This window comes from Pomacea canaliculata, linkage group LG6, assembly GCF_003073045.1.
Source record: "Pomacea canaliculata isolate SZHN2017 linkage group LG6, ASM307304v1, whole genome shotgun sequence".
NCBI lineage: Eukaryota > Metazoa > Mollusca > Gastropoda > Architaenioglossa > Ampullariidae > Pomacea > Pomacea canaliculata.
In genome coordinates this window covers 11,470,771-11,486,409 of record NC_037595.1, presented here as the reverse complement: position 1 = coordinate 11,486,409, position 15,639 = coordinate 11,470,771, and the positions used below count along the sequence as shown (strand labels likewise).

General features: G+C 42.9%; 1 protein-coding gene across 3 annotated transcripts in view; it reads left to right on the top strand.

The window, feature by feature from the left end:
* The first annotated feature begins 284 nt into the window (after positions 1 to 284).
* LOC112566867 (ras guanine nucleotide exchange factor P-like) overlaps positions 285 to 15,639 on the top strand; it is a 30,265-nt gene continuing 14,910 nt past the window's right edge. The window contains exons 1-2 of one of the 3 annotated variants that reach the window (XM_025243275.1): positions 285 to 664; positions 2,126 to 3,354. In XM_025243275.1, coding sequence (XP_025099060.1) covers positions 2,203 to 3,354 — 1,152 coding nt within the window. In that variant the 5' untranslated portion in view covers positions 285 to 664; positions 2,126 to 2,202. Of the gene's footprint in view, positions 695 to 2,125; positions 3,355 to 15,639 lie in introns of all 3 variants that reach the window. The other 2 variants (XM_025243276.1, XM_025243274.1) reach the window with 2 other exon arrangements.

Below are 15,639 nucleotides of genomic sequence, written 5' to 3'. Positions count from 1 at the left end.
CATACATATTCTCCCCAGCAAGGTAAAGAGCCTACCATCCCCCATCTCTGTCTCTCTCTCTCTACACACTCACACACTCACTTTGCATATCTTGCACTAGTTTCATTGCATTTCCCATGTGGTCTGCTGTTTGGTCGTCGGACAACTGGCTCCACCTTCTCCACGCCAACCCTGGGTATCAGCTCTGAACGCCGCTCAGCGACTGGCTGCAGTGGTCTGGCAAGGGCGGAGCCTGCACAGTGATTGACAGGTCAAGCTGGGACCGATAGCCAGCGTGGGCACTCGTTATCTCACTTGCTTTCATTGCCCTGCCGAGAGGTTTGCATTACCAGGCAGCGTCTGCAAATCTCGCCATTCCAGACGTGGGCACGATGAACCCAGACTGTCGAATGGAAGCTAAGTGCTGCAGGGAAGAAACTCTCTCAGTTCATCTTTGCTGTCGCTCGTGATACAACTTTCTTCCTCAAAACCTTCCACCGCGTCCAAGGCGTTGATGCGATCTTGGAAAGTCTTCTAAGACCATCCAGTGTCCTCTCTCTCTCTCACTCACACTTTCAGGATAGTTTGAAAAGTCGAAGGATGTGGCTGGTCTAGCTCCGTTTACAGAAGGACATCTCAGAGACAAGTCTGCTGGCTACTTGACCTACATCAGGAAGGAACCGAGGTCAGTCCTAAAAGAGTATGTTGTCCTTCCGTAAGTGCATTTATTCGCATGAATATTTTTAGTTTTTTTTTAATACAAAAATAATAATATAGCTATGCTTACAGTCCTAGCTGTCATGACAGAAACTAACACATTTATGTATGTTTTAGAAAAAATTTACATGTCTGCATGATCACAACATTTTTTTAAACTCTAAACATTTTCCTTCTTTAAAATGGAACCATAGACATTGCTCATCGAAGTGAATAATCGGGATAATCTTGACTTTTGCATCAGGATACTCTTAAGAAGTGTTCTCTCTCTGTGAGCATTCGGTGCACTTTAAAGATCCTATCATTAACCGTTATCTCCACCCCAGGAACATGCATTTTACATAAACACCCGCTAACTGATTGAAGGGATAGAGAGAAAGGAGACATGAAAGGTTCGGTAAGCTGTGGTGCCGAGAGGAGGGCCTGATAGATTCCTGTCAAGACTAGAGGCTTGCAAACGCATTAACAGCCACTATATCTGTTAAACACTTTCGCAAAACTATGAAAGAGGAGGAAGTGTGGTGTAGGAAAGCAAACATTTGAGACAAGAATCCACAGTCGGCGTCACTCAAGACCCTTTTGACACAGTGAACCCTCTAGTGTCACAGTCTTTCTTTACATGCATGTAACATCTTAGTTTATGCAGAGTTGTTGGCATAACAACACTAATACAACAGACAAATATCACTTTTGTTCTGAGGCTACGGGTGTGTGCCTGAAAGGACTCAGAATTCTCATATTTCAAGAAACTTGTCTGAAATAATTTAAAGAGAACTATAAAAAAGTAGGTTTATAAGTTAAAGATGAAATAAAACAGCAAAAAATACTGACGATGATGGGGAAGAAAAAAGAAGAAAAGTCATTGCATTGAGTTTATATATATATTAATCTTTGTATTAGAATACCCACCACCCCTTCTTGTCTGTTTGTCTGTTTGTCTTCCCAAGTCTCTCTTTCTTCTCTGATGATCATTGATTCGCCTGAGACATTTGTGTTGTTGACATATTTTTCTTTGTTCTCATCGTCTGTGTCTATTACAATATTTTAAATCAAGAACTGCATAGGTCGAGCAAAGGAAAGGAACAGGAGAGAAGGAAATAGAAATGAAAGAAATAGAGAGGCTTAAGAGCTAATAAAATATATGTAGCATCGTTGAAAATGAGTATTTGTCTAACTAGATAAATACAAATGGCAGAAGCAGTAATAGAACGTAAAGGTGCCGTTGCAACCCGTTGCCTAACATTATATATATAAAAGGAAGCTAACATCTCCAGACAACTGTCTGTACTTACAGAGTAAGCATAAACGTGTTTCTATTCATTTTCTGTATTGATAATTTAGCTTTGCAATAGTTTCCCGAATGAAAACACATTTTCTGCCTGCAGCTAGTTACTACGATTCGACTCGTTCTTCTGTAATCTTTTCATAGGGAAACCCGGGTGGCGCTCGGGCTGATGTCACAGAAGTAGACACCGCTGTAGACCGCCAGCAACACCACAACCAACCATGATGATGATGGCCGACTACCGCAGCTGCCGCTACGACCACAACGCCTCTGCTTTTGGTGGCGGGGGTGGAGGCGGGGGTGGTTCTCTCAGTGGTGTGAGTGTTGGTGGAGGACATTTTAACGGAAGTGACCTTGCCGACCCGCGTAGCTTGATGGACATGTCCTACGCCCATGCTTCGCCTCAGGACATTTTCGCTCCCCATCCTGGGGGGTCCTACCCGCGGGGTCTGTCACGCCAGTATGGAGATATGTACGGGTACCCTGCTGCCCCCTTCTCATCGCAACACTACTTCCCCGACCAACACCCGATGTCGTTGGAGTTCAGAGGCCGAGGAGTCGGATCTGCAGTCTCGCAGGAGAAAGACAAGCATTTTCTGTCGTTGAACAAAGAAGACAGGACGGCAAGTTGTCGAGAAGAGGCGGAGGGCAAAACTCACATCAGCAACAGCAGCAGCAACAGCAGCAGCAACAACAGCGCCAACATCCCTAGTAAGAGTAGCAACAGCAGTAGCAGCAACGCCTCGGCTGTCCATGGCACTCACCACCATCACCACCATCATCACCACAACAATACCAATAATAATAACAACAGCAATAACCGCAAAGGACCCAGCAGCTTGTCTTCGGAAAAATCTGCCCAGGATGTGAACGCTGCCTCGCCCTGCAAGCCGTGCTCGCCGGCAGGTCTCCTCGGGGGCGACGAGGGCTCCGCGCTGAGTCAAGGAGGTCGAGACGACATCGACGACGACGCGTTGCTGGACAAGGACACGGGGTCGCTCAACTCCGACGACGACTCCGACGACCACGTGCCTCACGTGCTGGCCCCTGGCTACCACGGCCCCAACCGCCGCTGCCTGCTGTGGGCCTGCAAGGCGTGCAAGCGGAAGACGGTGGCGGTGGACCGGCGGAAGGCGGCGACGATGCGGGAGCGGAGGCGGCTGAAGCGCGTCAACGAGGCTTTCGAGATCCTCAAGAGACGCACGTGTCCCAACCCCAACCAGCGCCTGCCCAAGGTGGAGATCCTTCGCAACGCCATCGAGTACATCGAGAGCCTGGAGGAACTGCTGCACGGCTCGCGAGTGCCGCGCGCGGATGACGGCGCGGCGTGCGGCACGGACGGTAACTCTTCCAGCGGCGGCTCGGATTACATGGTAAGCTCGCTCGTTTTTTTGCTTCTCAACCTCCTCGTCGTCTTTATCATCTTCCATCTGTTTGTGTTTCACACGCCATGTTTGTTGAAGGTGCAACAAGAAGCCATGTTGAGCAACTGTCTCGATTGTGCTGGATAAGCTTTTCTTTCCTTCTTTGTCTTTTTGTCTGCCTTTCTTCTTCCTATCGACAATTTTTTATTGTGTGGTACTGTTTTATCTGTTGTTTATTTTTAAAAGCTCGTTAAACAATCAATCTGCAGAAAACATGGGGCTGCAGAATTTTATCCAAATTTTAACATTGCATCACAAACATGTTTTAAAATTAATACTCTTAAATAGAATATAATTTTTTACTCGCTATATAAAGACGAGTATGGTTGGAGAAAAAAAGTTTCCAAAATAAAAAAAAATTAAAAAAAGAATTAAAGTCCCAAATGCTACCACATGGAGAAAAGCGATAAGTTTTACGGATGTGTGTGTGTGTGAGAGAGAGAGAGAAATGGAGAAAGAAACTGCAGATGCTACAGTACAGTGCAAAACTTGCAACACTTCGCTGGTTATCGAAGTAGTTATCAAAATTGTATTTAAGAGACATTTTTTTAAAACTACGAATGTAATACTTAATGATGCTATTTTTGGAAGGTATAGAACATGGAATATTGTAATAAAAATAGAAGACAATGTGTAGTGACAAATCACACTGTTGTAACCGAAGTTCTCACACTCTGGCATACTCTTTTTTTTTTTCTTCGACACTTGTGGGAAATACTAAAGTTCTTGATCATAAACATCTAGCTGTTGATGTTCACAAAAGAACACTACAATTAGCCGTTTTCGACAGAGTTTTACAGAGGAAACTATTTTTATTCATTAATTTCTGAGAGTAAAAAGAAACTCGATAATGTTAGAAAGTACCCTGGAATAGACTCATCAGTAAAAACAGTGGCAAGCAATTACACAGTTGGAAATACAACACATTAGGTAGGTGTAGCTGAATAACACCAGCCTTGACAGATGTGCTGAGTTGCTCAGCTCCTCGCAAAAGTCATCTTCCTTGTTTTTATCTTTTCACATTGTCTCTCCGCCTCCTGCTGTCTTTCTGTCTACCGAGCTCGAGGTATGAGAGTGCCTTCTACCTATTGTTTATCCTTCGCTTTTTTTTGATTACCTCGAGAAAAACAATAGGGTTAATATTCCAGCTAATATATTCAGTGGTGTCACGAGGTGTAAGGTCTAGTGAATTCGTACATACCCGGCACCCCGAAGATTGAAATGTGATGGCATCCAGATGGTGATGCTGGCACGTTGCTTTTTTGGACTGAGGAGGCGGTGAGACGAGCTAGAGAAACGAGTACACTACACCAGCATTTATTTACAATTTATTTATTTAAACTGATCTTGACTTGACATCCTAATAACACAAATAACATTAACTGCCACTAGTCCGATACGGTTTGTGATCTTGACTATTACTCAGCTGCAGAGAATGTGGAGTTGTTGCAAACCGTCTTGTCATTTTTTTTTTAGCAAATAACATTTCTGAATGTCGAAAGAAGATGGTTTTAGTCACTACAAACTGTTCTCTGTTTTTAAAAAACGTGGCTGACAAATTTCAATGCCTCAAAATTAATAGTGATTCAAAAGGATTTAAGTAATTAGATGATTTTTATTTTGAGTTACATTTTCTTCTTTCTTCTTGTTTATCTCTACTTTCACCACTTAATTAGCAAGTGTGTTGTAAAGGCTTCTCTACTGAAAGCTGCACACATTCTTTCGCGAATTAATTCATTGATTCTCATGGCAGTATAGACCTCTACTTATGTTTTCTCGAGGAAAGATTTTTCTCTGTTGTTTTAACTACTCCATGCTAATTTTTGCCAGGATGTATTACAGATGCGATACGCATCCAAGGATGCAAGGATAAACCAGTTATCCATTTTGGTAGGAGAGGTTACTAGTTTATGAAGGTCTTAATCCAAAATAAACACTTATCGAAAAGCTGAATAAGTTCTACGATGGTCTACTTTAGCTACTTTTTCACGAAAGGAGTCACAGAAAGCTATTGTGAAACGAAGACTGAGAAATGTAAATAACTGTCGCCCCCATTCCCACTCCTGCCTCCTCCCTAGCTACAAGTTCCCGTGAAAGACAAACAAAGCAAAGCGAAAGAAAACATTCTTACAATAATAATCCTGAAACGTAAATCTTATTCTAGACGATAAGCACACACACACACCGCCTCGTTCTTGCTCCATCTGAAAATGTTCAGAAAATTTGGGAAATATTTGGAGCAGGCAATTTTCCACTGACTCTCCCCACCCGTGCCGCTCGTCGTCGTGCTCTCGTCCTATTTTATCAGGTGCACGGCCGGGCACGAGATGCACGTGTGCGGCTATCGGCGTCGGCATCTGCCCACCCTGTCACACTTCGTTGCTTTGTTGGCAAGCCGAGCCGCGGTGCTGGGCCGCGAGTCACGGGTCACCGAGTGCCCCCGCGCGCGCATGCTCAGGAGGTCATCAAGACGACGCCTTAACGGCCTCGTCATCGGGAAAGCATTACGACGACTTCATCAAGCAAGCGGCCACTAACTTGCTCTCACCCTCCTTCCCCAACCTCCATACATTCTAGACCCCCACGAGGATGCACTGATGTTTACGAAATCTGTGTGGGGTTAGTTGTTTGTTTTCCGTCGAATACTTAAATAATCTCTCTCTCTTATCATCATCTCCACGTGTTGTTTATTAACACATTGGCTCACCCCAACAAAAAAGATAATAATAACAAATCACTATGATAATATCTGAGCAATCTCGTAACTAGTTAGACAAATGGTGTCCGAGAAAACTGTTTAAAAAAAATTTGGATAACTCCTAACTTATCTTCATTTACAATTCTTTGCACTTGACTTGCTGGGGAAGGAGTGAGGGAGAAGTAATGTTTTACACCGAGCCAACAGCTATCATGGCAAAGATGCCGGTCCTGTAAATAGATGCAGAAAAAAATCAATTCTCCTGTGACGAGATCTGAACCTAGGACAACTAATCCGTGGGGAAGAAGAAGGGAGCTAAATTTAAAGATTCCGATTTGTGAATGGCTGTGGTAGAGATTACAACCCGGGATGATGAAAATAAGCTTGAATTTGGTCTACAATAATTAGAAACTTCCTTTTTTTCGGCTGAGTAAAACTCGGGGATTTTTTTTTTTTTTTTCGTTAAATGAACATCCCTCTCCTCTCCGGTACTGTGTTGATGCTGAGTTATCTCTCCTCGGTTCCCACGGGGCGAGGCTGGCTCTTGCCTTGGGTTTCAAGTCGCCGGGGCGATTCCACGCTAGTCTGCACTCAGCCTAGTTATATTTCTTTCTTCTGCAAGCGAAATTTGCATCCAGACTCGTCGAGGTTCTCTTGCCTCGGATTCGGGTGAAGAAAGTTTTGCTCAAAAATAGGACGGGAGGAGAAAAAAACCCCACATTTATGCCAAAAGTTAAGAACTAGGTGTAGCGACTCTGACACGGTATGATCACAGAAAATTATATTTGCCAGAATTCTTAAGAAAAGTGGAAACTAATCAATGTCAAATACAGGTGAAGTTTTTATGTTTTATTTTTCTCTTTGCTTCTTAATTCTTATAAACTAGTAACGAGAAGCAAGTCTAGTATCCAGACACAAAGAAAAGGGAAGAAAGGATTAAAGAAATGAATGAATAGCTAAAGAAATAACAAAGTGACAGGTAAGGCTCTCATTTCGAGTTATTTATCTTCTTCAAACATTTCAAGCACCATTTGAGAGGCACGGAAAGCTCACAATTTTTCTCCTTTTCTGTTTTTTTTTTTTTGCTGACTAAGGAGTTTATCTTTGTTTCGGTGGAGCTCTAAAACATACTGACAGACTATGCGCAGGGAACTCGGCAAAATGGCAGCCAAGAAAGACAGAAAAATTTCAAGCTCACAACTCATTTTTGCCCTCGCGACATAATCACCGTTCTCATCTCCTCCACTTCCTCCCGCAAATTGTCCCGAAGGCGGGCCGCAATTGTTTTCAATTGAGCGTGACTTCTCGGGTAACCTTCTGCTTCCTACTTTCTTCGGCCACCTCTCTTCTACATTCCCCCCTTCCATCGCTTTCGCTTTTTTCTCACAGTTCTTGTCCAAGGACCGTTGAGGAGGTTGGTTCTTCTCGCTGCTTCTCTGAGGTCCTCCCGTGTACAGTGTAATCCCTCAGAAAACCGCTCAGTGTTAGCTGACTGATCTGGTTTTCGATAGAGAGGCTGGTTAATTTGTAATCACAGGACTAATTGCTTTAAAAGGTTCGGGTGAGGCTGGTATTCTCCGTCGTCCATACAGCATCCGTGCTTTACTGAAATTATTTTCAAAAAATGCTTGACGGCAGCAAAAAGAAACCTAAAACGAGAGTGTTGAAGGCGAGCCTGGAATTCATCAACAACAACAACAACAACAACAACAACAACAACAACAACAACAAAAACAACCAAAAACAAACAAACAGCATCAACAACAACAACATAGCCCATAGAAAATACAAAATTACAATTAAATGTTAAGAAGAAATCATCTGTGATTTCAGATTTCCGAGGACAACTTTCTGCTGTTCTAGAACTTACCAAGTTCGTGAAATAAAACCTGCTTGCTAGAATCGGGTGTTTAATTGTCAGGTTGCTGGGATTTTTTTTGTTGTGACTCGCTACAATATTATCGCACCAGTTCTACTCGGATGTCTCACTGGGTTTTCTTGCTAGATGCGGGTGGATTTTGTTGTTGGTGAGGGTGTTGGCGATAACATAGTCATCACAGGAGCAGCATGGAGTTGATTATGGGAGATGACAATAATGAGTATATTGCAGACTACATTACTCAACTCTGAGTGAAGACATTCTGTTTTGTTGTCCCCAGCAAAATACTGTGCTGTCTTCGAAATGAAGCGAGCGATGAAAAATAATTCAGGCTCTCGTAAAAGACAGATGGTCGGACCAGTAGGAATCCTATGCACCCCAACATGAACGCAAACAATTTTTTTTTTTTTGCAAAAGATTATACACCGAGAGAGAGATAGATGGAGCGGGGGCTAGAATATAAGTAAAAGAAAGAGGGAGAGAGATATATCGTTAAAAGATAAGTGTAGTAGTGCACAACAGGTGTAAATTAAGTTAAAGAACAGGTTTTCTCGTCATCACGAGTGTTAAAACATGCATCCATGCACATGTGGTATTACATCGCGGTGGCTGCAATCTGGTTTTTAACTCGTATGCAGAAGGCCAACAGAAATCTGTTCCTTTCACTAGGAACATCCATGTACAATAAATTTACTAATTCTGCCATTTCGGCTAAAGCTTCTAAGCCCCGGGTGGTGGTGTGGCTTCGTTTTCTTTTCCTGCAGATTCGCTTGCTTTCTGTTTTCTGTTGTAGTCAGTTACTGATTTACAACAGTATTCATTGTTTGTCACTTCTTTCCATCATTGCAGTGCTTTGTTGATTTATTTATTGGTAGTACGAGCAAGCGTTTAAAGTATGAGACCTCTGAATCCATTCTTTTAATAATGCTAAATTCATCCTAAGAATGATGAAAGTGTTTTCTGTTTTTGAATACTTGCAAGTTTGTTTTTTTTTCTTCATGCCTGCCAGTTATGATCCACAACAATCCTGCGAAAGCATTTTTCACGAAGAACATCGTTTCATGAAGTATAGCGTCTGACCTGGTGACCATTGCCTCAAATGTTAGACTAGGACAGCACTCTGATCCATGTCCATCTGTACAATCAAAGCTGTGTTGCAAAATATAAAAAAATTGAATAGGGGAGAAGGCATGTTCCTAAATACTCCCGAGTTACTTTACCTCTTCTTCAAAGCCCAAAGAACTCCAATGTCCACAGGACGGGACTCATTGAAATCGTCGGCCGTCAAGATTGTTTCCACCCCGATGCCAGTCCATAGCTACCTCCAAGGTAGCATTACCTCCTGTTTATAGCTACGGGCCTATGAGATTCGCCCGAGCGGGCAATCTATGCGTAAAATGTTTGGAAACTGCGAGAACCGCGGCAATACGCCTGAAGTCGAAACATCTTTCTCGGCATCTTCCCATCTCTCCGGTGTCGTGGAAGAAGTGGGTCTAGACTTTCGCATGATCTGTCAGCTGCACGTCAAAACATTGTCGACTTCCCTTCTTCCCCCGGAGCTGGCTCTGAGGGTGGTTGGCGGGTGTCCTGGGCTAGTCGAAAATCTGGGAGAAGTGGAGTCGGGTGGAAGGGTGGGGATGGCAGACCGCTTTAAAAAGCGGGTAGAGTTTCACAGGGTCGGAGAGTAAGCTATGCGCTCTATTAGCGGGTCTCTTGCAAAACCGTTTAAGGGGTGATCATCGTGGCAGTGGTACTTAGGAAAAGACTTTATGTGCGAAGGAGAAAAATGGGTCGTTGGATGATTGTCTGGCGCATGGAAAAAATAACTTTCAATTAACCTAGAGCAACGAATGTTTCGCTGATTTTTTTTTTAATAATTGAAAATAGCTGAAAGGTTTCATTTAGGAATGGCGCTTAATTGTGAGAGCCGTTGTCAGCTTAAAAATATTGCTTTATTTTTTTTAAGTTTCCGATTTCGGATAAAGGATTATTAATATTATTTAGTCGTTTATCGCCCATACAACCACGCAGGATAATTCCAAATAGACTTTAGCTTTTAGTATTATTAATATTTTCTGCTCTATCCTCTACTTCCTGCTCATGGAGTTTATGCGGACGGTAAAGTTATTTTTTCGATTAAAATTTTAAAAATCTTTGTAGTGTTTGTGTCGGTGAGATTCAACAGTTAAGTCAGAAAGAGTTCCCCCCCCCTCGTACTATAAATATCTATAAGAAACCTGCTTTAACGATGGCCCAAGAATTATTTGCCACTGAGATATTCCCCCGATAACACATTTTCTGTATCAATCACTTAATGAGTTTTGTCTTCCTCCCTTCCTAGGTTTTTGTTTTGTTTTGCTTGTGTTTCCTTCCTTCTGGTACTCCACTTTCTCCGCGATGACATCCTTCGCCCCAACTTCAGCACAGGACGAGTACTCACAAGCAGATTTTTGTGGTTCAACAAATAGTGGAAACCAGCCCATAAAATTCCTGAGATGACCTTTCCTGCTTATCTGCCTCCTTAGTTTGACCCTTCTGTCATCAAGTCTGTCGAGCGGGAGACTGGCTACTCTCACCCGTCATTCTCCTCGATGACGAGAGCATGCCGGACCCATCAGGCCAGCGGGATACCAATCCCAGAAGGATCGCGATCCTGTACTCTCCTCAGGCAGGAATTTAGAAAACAGCCAGGTGTCCGTTTCCACATCTTGCCCTCTGACCTATAGGGCTAGCTTCTCTCTCCTGCTGGTGGTCGACTACGATGGCAAGAAGTAGGTATCGGATTTTCTCGTGGGCATTTGACGTGTCCAACTTGGATGTTTGTTTATGGCGAAGTGTTTCAAATGCTTCGCCACCAGATAAGATTGTTATGGATGGAGCTTTGGTCTTAATTTCTTTACCGGACTGACCAACCTGGGCAGAGAGAGAGAGGGTTGAGAGTTGGGCGTGTGGGGAGAGAGAGAGATTTTTGTGAAGCTGTGGTCTGTTACAACTGGAGTTATGATAATAAAGAAACTATCATTTAAGGCTAAAATAATACATAACACGAAGATAATAATGGCGGAGAAATAAGCAGATTTTGAAAAGAAATGAATGCATCTGAGTTAATTTAGAAAAACAAATATGCAAAACTATTAACCCTCAGGTCCAGGACACAAACATACCAGAAGCGAGCACAGTTCGATATTAATTAATTTCTAAACCTATTCAATTCGGGTGCGCTCTCATTGTCTATTAAATACAAAAAAGAGTGGTTTCTTAGGGTCAAAAAAATTAACGTGCCCTTCAGTAATCTGGAACTTTCCTCCTTTCCATTGTCCACGCGATCACGAGGAACGTCACACACAAGGACGTCTACAGTTTACTTTCACGAAGGGTGGTGGAGGGTGGGTAGGGAACGCAGGAGGGTAGGGTGGTGGACGGGTGGGATGAGGGTAGAACTAGCGGCGAAGCGTGGAATGGAAAAGTTTCAGTTTTGAGAAGCGAAGCTCGTTTTTATGGCGGCGCCGGTAATAGGGCGTGGAATGGCCACTTGGTTAAGTCGTCAGAACCCTCCAGCGACGAGGCCGGGGCGTCGCCTGTCTGCGACTCGCAGCGCTCCCACGTGCTGTGTGCCGTGTGCAAAGCGCTGCGTCTCCCCCTCCCTACCTTTCCCCTTTCCACCCCTCCACCCGGAGACGCGTTTCCTCCATCGCAATGCCCCGGAGAATGGCGCGAACCTCATTACCCTCCCTGTCCCTCCCTGCATTTCGTCTCAGACTTCCACCCCCCTTGTCTCCCAGCCCCTCTTTCTCTCTCGACCAACCCAGCTTCCAATTTCTTATGTTTGAATGTTTGTCCGTATGTATGAATGATGTATTATTTATTATGCATCTCTGTATGTTCTTGTGGTGTTTGTGCGTGTGAATATGTTTCTCGTTTAGCATGATAATTATCTTTTTCATTTTTCTTTAATTTTTTTTTCATTTGTTAATCAGTCATTGACATTGGTTTGCCTGTGAACTCGTGCACGGTTTCCCCTCAGATTACCTTATTTTAATTAGGAGAAACTTTCACGGATTTACAGTTCTAATAAAATTCTAATAAAAATCCGCGGTAACTTTATTTTCGTCGAAGTTCTTGGAAATGTCACCAACTGACTGTTGGCGAATGTGACGGGTGGATGAGGACAGCTGAAGGGTGAATGATAAAGTCTTTCATCAAGCTGCGGGCTACTCAAGAATCTTCGCATCGCACCCGTTCCCCTCAAACACACCCCGTGATTAACCCGTTCGCTGCACCCCATCGCGATCCACCCTCGTATCACGTGACAAGGAGTTGTGTGCGCGTGCGCTGAGGGCTGGAGGAGCCATCGGTGACCTGCAGGTGGGAAAGAGATTAAAGCCGCAGAGGAAATGAGTCCGCACTCTTTAATTATTGGCGCTCTGCAAATATTGGAGCTGTACTTCAGGAACAGTGTGAGTGCAAGCTGGACAGAAGAGGGAGGTTAAATATTTATTTTCGTTGTTTATTTTGTCGTTCAATCGATTCACCTGTCTGCACAGCTACACAAACTTAACAAATCATTTTGGCATTTCTTTTATTAAAATTTTTGACCATTCTGTAGGCTTTTTGTCCATGTCCATCTTCTGGTCTGGATCCGTGTTTTCTAAGATTTTATAAACTAAAGAAGATTAAAGTCGGGTAAACACTATCTATAGCCATTACTAGATATTTAGGAATTGGTATTCTTATTTTATTCCCTTATTAAAGTGGGGTTTTTTTTTGTTCTACGCTTAAATTTAATGATCTCTCCCTCTTTCTCTTTTTCTGTTTAATTGTTCGTGCTTGGGGTGTTACAGTCAATGAACCATAGACACATACATAACAAAATGCGTGAAATGCAAGGAAAAAGAAAAGCGGAGGGGTTAAAAGGAAAGAAGGATTTATGAAGAAAGAAATAGAGACAGTTAAAAGAGGACGAGTATTTGCCGATGTTTTGACACCAACGATGTCATATATAACCACCCATGTCCACCAGGAAACTCAAATCAGTATAAAAACGCAATAAACAAACAAAACATGGCGTCGGTTCAAAGTCAGCTTCGTAAACTCCCGTCGCCCCTTTCGCAAAAGGTCAAAGGTACTGCAAGCAGACGAAACTTTCATGTTGCGCTGGTTCAAAGTAAAGTCTGGATCAGGCAACGAGGACCTCGAGGAAATTAAAACGTCTCCCTCTTAATTAATTTCCCGACACCCCATGCGCGGGTACTCTGCCGCCAGTATCAGACTTCCTGCGGGCGATTCCACTTCAAGACTAATGGCCTGTGTAGCGGGATCCCAGCAGGCGAAGCCCCGACTCAAAGCTCGGATGAAAACGTGAGTTCTTAGAAACCCATAAGGGCTTGTCTTCTCTTGAGGAGTGTTGCGAACGAGCAATTATGTGACTTTGGGGATAACGAACTGAAAAAGACGAGACTTCTGTTATCGTCGATATATTGCTCTTTAACTGCCCATCCATTTTTTTTCGTTCCTTTTTTTTTTTCTTTCTGTCTTTCATTCGTTCGTTTCCTCCTCCTAACGTTTCGTGTGTTGATTGCGGAGGGGGAAGAGAGGAAGTGCTACATGTTGTCACGGGTAAGCAGTTTTGAGCGATAAGAAGCAGGTGTATTGTTGAAGAATGCGGATGAACATATGGCAAAACGAGCGCATGGCACTTAATTTGTTCTTGCAAGTCGTCTGCATAGCCGAGGATTCTTCTCTCAACGCCCCCTTTAAGATAAATACGGTGATAGAGGCTTTGAATTCTCCCAGTGGCGACAGGGCTGCTCGTTAACTGCCTCCGCGGCTAAAATATATGTCCTTATGTGTTTTATTACATTTCTGGTCATACCGGGATGGAAATGGAACAGCCTTTCTGAGACAGAAGATGTCACCGAAGGAGGATGATCTCATCTTGTTTTTCCTTCGCTAAACAGCCAGAAGATACTCATCATGCACAGAGATGAATATATATTAGCACGAGGAAAAGTGGGAGAAAGGGGGTGAGGAGGGAGAAATGGAAAAAAGTTTTTTTTCCTGCGTCTTACCTGTGAAAATGAATTAAATGTAGGTTTTTCTGGTACTATTCTAAACATCTAGGCAATTATTGATGAATCGATTTATATATTTAGTATATTGACCTGCTGACATATTCATATGATAGAAGGAAGGGAAGAATAAATAAAACAGTTCTGGGTAGAAAAAGAAGGCGGAGAACTGTAGTCAGCATTCTACTCTTTTTGACGGAGAGAAAAAGGAAGTGGTGGTAATTTGGAACATGTCTGTCTCCATTGTTGCATACAACTCACAAGTCCTTTCAAGTCTTTTCAGGTTGGGTTTGTTGCGAAGGTGATAAATAATTTTTCTTCCTCGATTATGATCCTGTTTTTTCGGACCCTTCACTCATTCACCAGATGGAAGATTTGAAGGGGAAGAGATGTAGCCACGTGACACACCTTCCAACCCCCTACTATTAAGTAGTATATTAACTATTATTAACTACTAGTAACTAGTATACCTGCATTAAATTAAACTGAAATTAAAGGTAAGGCGACTTATCTGATAGCTAGATGCTCAAGTCGGCGACATGATGGCGTCTCGTGTGGTCTTAGCTACAGCATGATCCTTGGGAAAAATATTATAAAACTCCTCTGCATTTAAAGGCACAGAACTTAGTTGCCCAAGTCCACGTCTAGTTTATAGCTAGAAGTATTAGCTCTGAGGCGATTACAACAACAACAGCAGAAGTCGTAGTAAGTTGACGCGGGGAGGGGGAAGGAAGAGTAGCAGGAGCGAACGAACGACAATCCAAGTGCGAGTTGCTGGCCTTGAGTCATTCATAATTAATTGTTAACTTCTAGACGAACCTAATCAAAGCTGCTAATAGCTTAATAACTCTTACTCTCTTCACACACACACACACACGCACGGAGAGAGAGAAGGAAAGAGAGGCAAGAAGGAGTGAATGAGGGCGAGTGCACATGACCGCATCCCTCCTGACGCCGAGGTGTATAGTGAAAAGGCGAGAGAACTAATTTACATGCCGACGGTTGGGTGATGGCACCCTGTGGACATGTTGTTTTCTCCAGTGACAGAAAAGTGAGGAGCACTGCACTGTAGCGCCGAGTATAGCACAGGGTAGGACAGGATAGCACAGGATAGCACAGGATGAGGACTGGCAATCTCCACCGCTCCGAGCATGTGTGTGAACACTCTTCATGCTGATGGGCAGCTAGTAGTCTTTGTTTTTCTTTCTTTTTTTCTCTCTTTCTCATCATCACGAGAAGTTCGACTAGTGTAGACTACCACAGTGTACAATGATCAGAGCCCATGTAATTATTTAAAATTAAATCTTAGCTATGATCACTGCTTGATGTTCTCACCAATTTTTACTCCTTATTTTATTTCTCATTTTCTTTCTTTATTAAATATTTATTTTTCGTATATTTGTAAACCATAGAGACCATGATTATGCAGATGACAATGGGCGTGGCAGTATGAAATGAATATCTAGATGTATACATGTCAATGGATATTGGTGTCTTGTAAGAAACAATATTTCAATTATATATATAATCTAATATGTAAATAAAGTTTATGATGCTTTAATATATACGTTTTACAGTATTCAGTATGA